At 37.8% G+C, this 11,017-nt stretch overlaps 1 protein-coding gene across 1 annotated transcript; it reads right to left on the bottom strand.

Annotated features, from left to right (window-relative positions):
* Nucleotides 1-2,655: 2,655 nt before the first annotated feature.
* On the bottom strand, nucleotides 2,656-10,781 carry LOC310747375 (vomeronasal type-2 receptor 26-like; the record flags this gene model as incomplete). The annotated part of the gene is made up of 5 exons (XM_083581738.1): nucleotides 2,656-3,557; nucleotides 4,538-4,664; nucleotides 4,953-5,174; nucleotides 5,691-6,539; nucleotides 10,539-10,781. 5 exons carry the CDS (start codon nucleotides 10,779-10,781, stop codon nucleotides 2,656-2,658), a joined length of 2,343 nt encoding a protein of 780 aa, XP_083437864.1.
* Nucleotides 10,782-11,017: the final 236 nt, after the last annotated feature.

Below are 11,017 nucleotides of genomic sequence, written 5' to 3'. Positions count from 1 at the left end.
TTTTTATTTTTTTATAAAATATTTATTCAAGTTTAACAAATACAGAAAAAAGAAAAACAAACAATAATAAAAAATTACAATAAAAAGGAAAAAAAGAAAAATAATAAAAAAGAAAAACATTTTAAAGACAAAAACATTTAAAAAGAAAAAGAAAAAACCCCTATTTTCATATTCTAAACTTTCATTTACTTATTTCCTTGACTTCCTCACACCTCCCTCTTTGTATTCTAGTTCAATTAGTTGTCAGCAAGTTCTTTCCCTCTTTCTCTAATTTAGTTCCATAATTCATCTTAACGCAATTTAACTTTAAATTTTGCACCTTTACCCATAGTCAATCTATTCTTACTTAATTCTTAATAACATTTCTACTAGAGCCAATTAATTTCTTTCCAACAACCTTCTAACATTCATTAATTTTACAATGCTTCTCTAAATATGCTTTAAATTTTTTCCAATCTTCTTCCACCAACTCTTCTCCCTGGTCTCGAATTCTGCCGGTCATTTCCGCCAACTCCATGTAGTCCATCAGCTTCAACTGCCATTCTTGCCGAGTAGGTAGGTCTTGTGTCTTCCAGTACTTTGCAATAAGTATTCTTGCTGCTGTCGTAGCATACATAAAGAAAGTTCTATCCTTCTTTGGCACCAGTTGGCCGACAATGCCAAGGAGGAAGGCCTCTGGTTTCTTCAGAAAGGTATATTTAAATACCTTTTTCATTTCATTATAAATCATCTCCCAGAAAGCCTTGATCCTTGGGCACGTCCACCAAAGGTGAAAGAATGTACCTTCAGTTTCTTTACATTTCCAACACTTATTATCGGGCAAATGATAGATTTTTGCAAGCTTGACTGGTGTCATGTACCACCTGTATATCATTTTCATAATATTCTCTCTTTGTTGGGTTGAAATAACGACAGACAGGTAGCGAGTGTCATCTGGGAGGCATCTCTCGAGCAAGTCTCGGGGAGTCCCTTTTATTGAATATTACAGCATTGCCACATATGTGCTTATTGCTGATTGGTCAACACAAGTACAAAGCAAAGGTTGCATTAATCACCAATAGACTAAAGGCTGGGAAAGGGAGCACAGGACTAGACAGGCATGAAGACCTCCTAATTAAATTATAACCAATGATTAATATAATAAGACTTAAAACAATTACTAATGATTGATATAGGAAACTTAAAAGAGCGTAATAATCACGTTCCGTAGATGCGATCAACTATGCATTAAGAACGGGTCAAAGTACAATGTTTTCCTGAACTCAATGTGAACTGGACATTCTAAGGTGGTGAGTGAATGTCTTAGTATTGGGATGGTTTGTGCAGCATTATATGCAGGAGCGAAGCGTGAGAGCAAGACTTCCCATCAGGCCACAGTCAGGTATTAGGATCATAGCACCCAGCATCCCATCATCTCATAGCATCCAGCATCCCATCATCTCTTAAGGCATTACATGCCGTAAACTTCATACCTGTGGTCCATAACTGTTCCCAGTCAGCCATCATGATGTTATGCCCAACATCTTATGCCCATTTAATCATAACTGATTTCACCGTTTCATCCTGAGTATTCCATTTCAACAGCAAGTTATACATTCTTGACAAATTCTTAGCTTTAGAATCTAACAGTTCTATTTCCAATTTTGATTTTTCCACTTGGAAGCCTATTTTTTTATCCACGTTATATACCTCCATTATTTGATAATAGTGGAGCCAGTCTCGCACTTTATTCTTTAATTTTTCAAAACTCTGCAATTTTAATCTGTCACCTTCTTGTTCCAAAATTTCACAATACTTTGGCCATTTGGCCTCCATATTGAGTTTTTTCTGTGCCTTTGCTTCCATTGGTGACAGCCATCTTGGGGTTTTGCTTTCTAACAAATCCTTATATCTCACCCAAACATTAAACAGTGCTTTCCTAACAATATGATTTTTGAACGCTTTGTGTGCTTTAACCTTGTCGTACCACAAATATGCATGCCAACCAAACACATTATTAAAACCTTCCAAATCCAACACGTCCGTATTTTCAAGAAGTATCCATTCTCTCAGCCAACAAAATGCGGCTGATTCATAATAGAGTTTAAGGTCTGGCAGGGCAAATCTACCTCTTTCTTTAGCATCTGTTAATATTTTAAATTTTATACGAGGCTTCTTGCCCTGCCAGACAAATCTAGAGATATCTCTCTGCCACTTCTTGAAACAATCCATTTTATCCAAAATTTGCAATGTTTGGAACAAAAATAATATTCTTGGCAATACATTCATTTTAATAACAGCAATTCGGCCTAACAACGAAAGCTTCAAATTTGACCATATTTCTAGGTCCTTTTTCACTTCCATCCAACATTTTTCATAGTTCTCTTTAAATAAATTCACATTCTCAGCTGTCATATTAACCCCCAGATATTTCACTTTTTTAACCAATGTTAAACCTGTCTCCTTCTGAAACCTCTCTCTCTCAACCTCATTTAGGTTTTTCTCTAAAACTTTAGTTTTCATTTTGTTCAACTTGAAACCTGCCACATGACCAAATTCTTGGATCAGTTCTAATACTCTTTTAGTGCTTGATTCTGGCTCCTGTAAAGTCAATACCAAATAATCAGCAAATGCTTTTAACTTATACTGTTTAACTCCCACAGACTGATAATTTTTTCAACACTTTCTTCTAATTAGCATTTCTTTGTTATTCAGCTCAGGCCTCAATAAAATAATGTACCATTTTGGAAAAAAGATGCAGCCCAGCAACCCAAAGCTGGAAGATAGGATAGAAAAGATCTCCACGGCTACCATGTATTTCCCTTTGGTGCTCAAGTAGGTTGGAACAAAAGAGAGCCAAACACTACAAAAGACCAACATGCTAAAAGTGATAAACTTGGCTTCATTGAAACTGTCAGGTAACTTCCTGGCAAGGAAAGCCACAGTGAAACTGACAATAGCTAGCAGGCCCATGTAACTCAGAACATAATAAAACATCATAGCAGAACCCTCATTACATTCTAGTATAATTTCTTTAGTCACTGACTGCGTATCAACATCTGGGAATGGAGGAGATATCACCAGCCACACAGTACAAATGCCTATTTGAACAAGTGAGCAGGAAACAACAATGAAATATGCTTGTTTTTTCCCCACCCATCTCCTCATCCTGGATCCTGGTTTTGTGGCCATGAAAGCCAGAAACACCATGATGGTCTTTGCCAGTACAGAAGAAACAGCCACTGAGAAGATAATGCCAAAAGCAGTTTGCCGGAGGAGACATGTCACCTTCTGAGGTTGGCCAATGAATAGCAAAGCACAAAGGAAGCAGATCGACAGGGAGGAAAGGAGGGTGTAGGTGAGGTCCCGGTTGTTAGCTTTGACAATAGGGGTGTCATGGTGCTTCATAAAGGTCCCTAGCATGAGAATTGTGATCAAACAAAATGAAAGAGACAAACAGGCTAAAGTGAGCCCCAATGGTTCCTGAAAAGTCAAATAGCTTACTTCCTTGGGAATGCATAAATCTCTGTTTTCATTTGGGTAATTTTCATCGGTGCATTGGTAACAATAATTCATATCTGAAAAAGAAAATATTTGCTAGCAGTCTTGGATAAATGTCACAAATCTCCCAACTATCATATGTGACACACACACACACACACACACACACACACACACACAGAGCTCTTTCAAAGTTCATAATGGAGTTCATAATGTTGTTATTATTTATACCCACACTCTCAGTTAATACTATCAATCTCACCAAAATGTCAATAGCATAAGTTACAGGCACCTCTGAGCATGTGTCAAATGTGTCAAAAGAAAAGGCCACACTCAAACCACTATTGTATCCAAGCACAGGGAGCCTGTTGCTTCTGAGCCCAGGGTGTGGATAAGAAAAATGACCACATAATAACTATCTGGGATCTGCATTTTGGTGGTCAGGGGCTCCAACTCTTCTTCCTCCTCCTCTCTGCAGACAGCGAGGCACTCTTTTCCAAAGGAAGGAGCTTGGACTCAGAGGCAGGGTAAGACGCTGCCTGTGGAGGGTGGAACTGAAATGCTTCTCTCCCAAAGAAAGCACTGCTGCTGCTTCCCGCTTTTCTCATTGTCTTTGTGGATGTCTGGCCCCCACAATTTTATTATTGTGGGTGCCCAAGCTCCCAGAGTGCCCTGGAGTTGGCTCCTGTGTTTCAAGTATCCTCATGAAAATGAATGCTACTTTATGAGGGTTCCAGTTTTTAAGCATGGTTTTGAAGCATGTATTCAGAAACCACTTTTAGAGCTTACTGTTGATCACACAAAGGTCAAGAGTGGAGGAGGTTTACTGGTGAAGTTTCCGAGGGGACAACAAACATGCACCCACCTTTATAAATTTGTTTGCATTCAAGTATCCAGGCAGAACACCTATTTGACTATTTGGCGGGATGTATGATTCCACAAAAATGTACAGATCGTATTTATTTTTTGTCTAGTTCACATCCATTCCAAATAGTAGAAAATAAATTAGGTCTTTAAGCTTTCCTGGATTGCATTCAAATTTTGTACCCAATCTTACCCTCACGGTCCGAAATCTTCCCTTCTGGACATGGGATGCAATCGTAGCAGCAAAATGGCTCCCCCTCCTTCACTTTCTTGCTAGAACCAGGATGGCAACTCTCAGTACAGACAGAAAGAGGCTGGGCCTAATCATAAATAAGAGAGAGAAAGCCTTTTGATATGAAAACTACATGTGGTTGATTATGTTATGGCTTCATCCCACAATATTGTACCAGTCCTGGAACACTATAACAGGCTCATTACATATACAAAATCAATAAAATTCTATTTCAGATGGTCAGTTGCTGTATGTTTCTATACATATATATTTCTTTTGCTCATGTTTAAAATAAATTTTAGACAACATGATGGTGACTTAGCACTTACAAAGGTATCAAAGAACAGCTAACAAATTGCTGATGGATGCCTTTTACCTGGTTAAACCAGCTGTGCCATGTTATGGCATCTTTGTTGATGGTAAACACTTGGTCTGGAGGAGCCTCGGGATCTATCCTCCCAACTTTCACTATAGACTGGTTTGAGGAACTAACCCAGTTGATAACATCAAATCCAGCTACTAGCTGTCCATTCTGGTCAAAGGAAACCTTTTCCCCAGCACTGTTGTTAAATGAGACACTTCTCAGGGAATAATGGACCTACAGTTAGAAGAACATCAATCACTACTTCTTCTGGAAGCAAATTCGAGTATAGAGTATTCCAAGTTTGGCCACATTCTAGATTTGTATAAATGCCTTATGATGCTTGCATGTTTATGAGTCTGTTGCTATTTTGGGGGGTGGGAGTGTGTTAAATGGAAGGAGAAAAGGCCAATTCTTAATCTTAAAGTTAATGCCAAATACCACAGATATCCGCTCCACAGGCACACAAATGTGCACAATTACTTTACCTCTACCTCAGCAGGGAAACCTCATAGGAAAAAGTATTTCCAATGAAGTTTAATTTTTCTAAGACATATTTGAGCAGCCAACCACCATAAAAATTAATTAATTAATTTGTTTGTCATTTCAAGGGAGGAAAATAATACAAATTCATTTCTGGAATGAAGATGAAATGGAGACCACGGGGGGAAACCAGCAAACATTTAGTCACAGTTCGTGAACTACTACATCTCCATAATATTGTGTTTTATCTGACAATGTTAAGTTCATTACCTGCCATGGCAGTTGGCTGTGAAGGGTCTGTCCACCTTCCTTCATCACTGATCTGTGTACAGATGATGACATTTTATGTAAAGCATGGGCCACAACATAGACAGCATTGTAGATGCTGTAGCTGTGACCAGTCATGCTGATCCCAAAAAAAGAATCAGGAAGACTTTCCAGTTTCTCCTTCCCAGTGCAGATATCCTCCTCCTGTTCATCCAGAGCTTGATTTGGAAATACACAGCCAAAGGCATTTTGCCAAAAGTCCCTTATGAAACCATCTCCTGTGGTGCTGGATGGGTTTGTGCTCTGAACAAACTGGTGAAACAGTGGGAGTTCACTGGAGTGAATTTTGAAGGCAAGAGCACCATAGAATAGTTCATCATCCCAAGTCCTTTGAATAACAAATGCAGTATGTTCCACCTGGGCTGTTGCTATCCACACTTTTGGTTTATTTGCCATGCTTTCTTGCTGTGATAGATATGGAAGATACCTGAAAAAAGCCATGGAGTAAGATTCTCCATAGGCCACTATGACATTGGCTTTGCTGCCCATCACTTTATCGTGTATTTTTGCACCATCTTCCATCACGTATTTAATGTCTGTGACAAAAGTCAATGTTGGAATTCTTTCTATAAAAGCAAAACAGATCTCATTCTGGGAAAACATTGGAACCACAGTTTGCACAAACCTTTCTCCATCTGAGGTATCCATAACAATGAGTCCAATCCACTTCCACCCAAAATACAAAAGTAAATAGAGAATCCCCTTATACTGAATGACTTCCTTGGGGATCATCTGGTAGAATGGAAGGCCTGGAGTTTTATCATTCATCACTGGAGCAGGGCTATATATTAGCTAAAGATAAATGAAGAGTAGAGATTGAAAAGAAGATAATAACATTTCTGTAAAACTCTCAGGTATCCAAAGAAATTCCATAGCTTTATATGAATAGTCTTTACAGTTACCCTGCAAAGTAGGTGTACACTTTAAACATTTCTTCTAAATATTTGGTACTGAGATGGAGAGAGCTGTGGCTTCCCTTTGGCAATCTATTGGTTCCACATTGAAGGGAGACTTGGATTGGGCATTTCACCACTCCCATTAGTCCCATTTATTCATTGTTAAATCAATGCAGTCATCAGAGAGACAGAGACAGTGCATGAAGAGCCCAATAAGACTACAAACATCATAGTGAATGATGGTGTAATAGAACAAAAAACACTAGCCTGGGGCACAAGACAAGGATGCCCCCCTTTCCCCAATTTTATTTGTATTGGTCATTGAAACTCTGGCCAATATAATTAGAGAAGGTGGAAATATAAAAGAAATGAGCAATAAAGGAAAAGAGAGAATAAGCTTATTTGCAGATGCCACCATGTAAACAATCAAAAATCCATTGGAAAATATGCAGGTAATAGAGGCACACTTGAATTTTTTTTGGAAAAATAACAGGGTTGCAGATTAATTAGTCCAAATTAGAGATGATGATATTCAACTATAATGAAGATGAAAAACAAAATTTATTGAAGAAAATAAAAATAGATATAAAATCAAGATATGCAATAAAGTACTTGGGAATAAATATAAGAAGGATTTTAGAAAATTTAGAACAAGAGAATTTTAATAAATTAAAGAGGGAAATTAAGGAAAAGCTGGAGGAATATAAGAAAATTGAGCTTTCATGGTTTGGAAGAATACTGACAATTAAAATGAAAATTTTGTCTAGAATATATATATATATTATTTAGAATGTTATCCATTAAGATATTGGAGACATAAATAAAGGGTTGGCAAAGTATGATCAATATTTTTTTATTGGGGATAAGAAACCTAGAATTAATAAAAGAAGATGGTATAAACCCGAGAAAACAGGTGAACTGGGGGGGGCCACTAGGTGGCGCATCGGAAGATGGCTGACAATAACATCTCTCCGACCCACACGAGGTAATTTGGAGGCTATGATGGGGGTAATTAGCCTCCTTAACCCCCCCAGGATTATGGGGGGGACGGCCCTTGCCTGCTGTGCCCTATACCACCCCCGAATTTGTGGGGGTGGGGGCACTAGGCACAAAGCCCTCCTGTGGGATTCCGGCACTCCTTGATGCCGTCTCTGATCCGCGCCTCTAGTTTGCAAGAATCTTCAAAAGAAACAATTTGGACGAGATAAATTGCACATACTTCAAGGAAAAAGGGGGAGTAAAGACTGCTGACAGAAGAGATCTCTGATAACAAGGCAAGAATAAAATATGAGAAGATACGACAAGATACGGTATTGCAAATGACTGAGGGGGGAGGGGGGAAAAACCTTCCATTCCTTTTCACGTGATTTAACAAGAATTCCCTCCCCTAATAAGTCAGAACTTTAAGGACTTAAGCTGTGATTTAAGGCTGTGTGGAGATAAACTTTCGAACCAAAGCAATGCTTCAAGACGAAGCTGGAAAGTTAAGAGTTTTGGAATGACGCAGTTAAAAATGCCGTCGCCATCTTGGGAGGCATTGTTGGAGCTCTTGGGTCTGGGAGGCGAAAGAGAGAAATAGTGCTGTTTATATATCGTGGATAAACTCCTCCGTGGGATTTAAGAGCGAAAAATGCCTGATTTATGATGGAAAGAGTGATGTTATCTACGAAGGAGATATATGGAAACCATCTGGACTTAGATTGGAAGAACGGGAAATTCACACAGGATTATTATATTTGCTTATCGGCTTAAGGAGACTAACAGAAGAGATCGTAAAAGAAAAAGAGAAATTAATGAACAAGATATGATGTGGAAACACCAAGATAAGACTGGATAGAATTATGAACTTTGTCTGGACTGATTGGGACTGATTTGGACACTAACGCAGTAATAAGAAGATGATTTGAATCCCCCTTTGGATCTTGAAGTATGGGTTCCCCCAACAAAATTTAAAAATTTGGCTTTGTAATTTGGAATTTATGTGATGTGATTTAATTTGATGTGATTGGCCAGTTAATAAAAATTATTTAAAAAAAAAAAGAAAACAGGTGAACTGGGTCTCCCCAACATAAAGTTATATTATATAGCAAATCAGTTAAGATATATCATAGATGGGATAACAGAACAAGGAGTGTTAGAATGGTTAGATAGTTTTACACAGGAAATGAGGGAGGAGTTAGTGAATATATTTTTTTATCAACCCAAATAGGCAATAGTGGCAGAAGATTAAAAATCCCTTATTAAAAAATACCATTGAGATATGGGCAAAAGATAAAGGAAAATTGATATCAGCAAATTCCCCACCAGCTCTGGTGGTGATGATAGAAGACTTCCCAGTAAATTTAAAAAAGGAAATTGAAAAAGAAGCGAAAGAGAAGAAAATATTTAAAATAAAGTATTGGGTGGAGAAAACAAATAAGAGAAGCTCTAACAGAAAGTAAAATAATTTGGTTTAACTGTATACTGTACAACTGGAGCAATTGTCAAAGAAGTGGTTAAGGGAAAACAAGAACTGCAAAGAATACACAAAATTTGGGGGGGGGATTATAAAAGAGAGAGATAAAGAAGAAAATACAGTTATAAAAGGGGAAACCAGTGAAATTTATAAAATATTAGTAGAAATGGAGGATCAAGAAGATCAATTAATAGAGGTGAGGGGAAAGGAGACAACAGGGCAGATAGATTATCAAAGCTGGGGGAAATATGGGAGAATTGTGCATTGAAAATGTTGTCTATAAGAATAAAAGAAAATTACTATAAATTAGTATGGAGATGGTATTTAACACCAGTCAGATTAAATCAAATAAACAAGGAATATTTGGTGTTATGTTGGAGGGGATGCCAGGAAATTGGAAATTATCTTCACATATGGTGGGGGTGTAAATATGTACAATTTTTCTGGCAAAGTGTGTTTAAGGAGATAACAGAAATCACTGGGTTAAAGCTGCGTGAAAGTTCGGAGGTAGCATTATTATCAATTTGCAATGGGGTGGAAGGTTTGCAGGCTATAAAGGACTTGCTCACAAAGTTATTGACAGCTGCAAGAATTATGATGGCTAGGAAGTGGAAGGGGCAAGCAGAATATAAAATGGAAGAATGGCATAAAGAGGTGTGGGATATAGCTATTAAGGATAAGTTAACATGTGCCATTAAGGTGAAACGGGAAATACGCAGGAGAGATTATTTTGAGGACCTGTGGAAGGTGTTTGTAGAATTTGTTAAAATGGAAAGGGGTCAAACCATCACAAGAGGTGTTGAAATTTGGGGAGGCTGAATACTTACAATGGAATGGTCTTGGTGGTGGGGTGCACACTTTTATTCTTATTTATTTATGATTATTATTTTGTCAAAATCAAAAATAAAATAAAAATATATTTTCTCTTGGGGGGGAAAGAAAGAAGTGAAACAAGCAAGCAAACAAAAAGACTACGAACAGAGGTAGTTGGAGTTGCAGGGATTTTTGTTTTGTTTTGTTTGAAGTACAAAAAAAAGACCTCTTAGCAGCTTCTTCCTTTGACCATCACTTTCCGAGCATCATCACCTGCAGTCATTCAAAAATATTATTTACTGAAACTCTCTCCCCCCCCCATGATTCATTCGTGCTTTCCTGCATGCAACAACCTTCTTTATCTCTTGTAATTTCATCCTCAAATTTCACCTTTTCCAGGAAGCTTTTCGAACATTCCCTTGTCCTTACTGCAACTATGAAAAAGCATGAGTAACAGAGTTCATCACATATTATTCCCCTTTCTAACTATGTCACAATTTAACCCATTGCTCTGTATCCATTTTGCACAGGAAGTTCCTTGGGGTGTGGACTTGCCTTATCTGTTCTTTGTCATGCACTCTGTGCTGTTAGAACAAAACAACTACAACCACAAGACATACATTTTACCTGTGGAATCTTGTAAATATCCAAAACATTTGCCACATGAAGGGAGATATGGGAGTCCAGTCCCCCAATGACTGCTATTAGATTATTCCTGACATCACATACGTAATTAGGGACAAATCTCTCCAGCGTGGATGTAAGTAGCATTGTAGCATGGTAGGTTGACTTTGCACTGAAATAGCTGTCATAAATGTGGAAGCCCAAGGTGACATTGGGCAAGATCATAATGTTTTCATTTATCTCCATTACTGCGAAGGCCAAGGCCAGGATGTGCTGGTAATTCTTTGGTACTACGCTAGGAAAAGAGAGCTGAATTTTGTATCACAAAAATATAACAATGACAAAATGCCACTCTTTAAAATCTGCCTTCCTTTACAATTACAGCATTTATAGACATCCTTTATTGAATTAATCTTATTCTAAAGTGATATATCAGAATATTGAGCAGATGATAGTATCAATGATTTCATCAAAAGATGTGG

The sequence above is a fragment of the Podarcis filfolensis genome, assembly GCF_964270895.1.
Source record: "Podarcis filfolensis genome assembly, chromosome: 13".
Taxonomy (NCBI): domain Eukaryota; kingdom Metazoa; phylum Chordata; class Lepidosauria; order Squamata; family Lacertidae; genus Podarcis; species Podarcis filfolensis.
The sequence above is the reverse complement of the archived record's forward strand: the minus strand, read 5'-3'. Positions and strand labels throughout refer to the sequence as shown.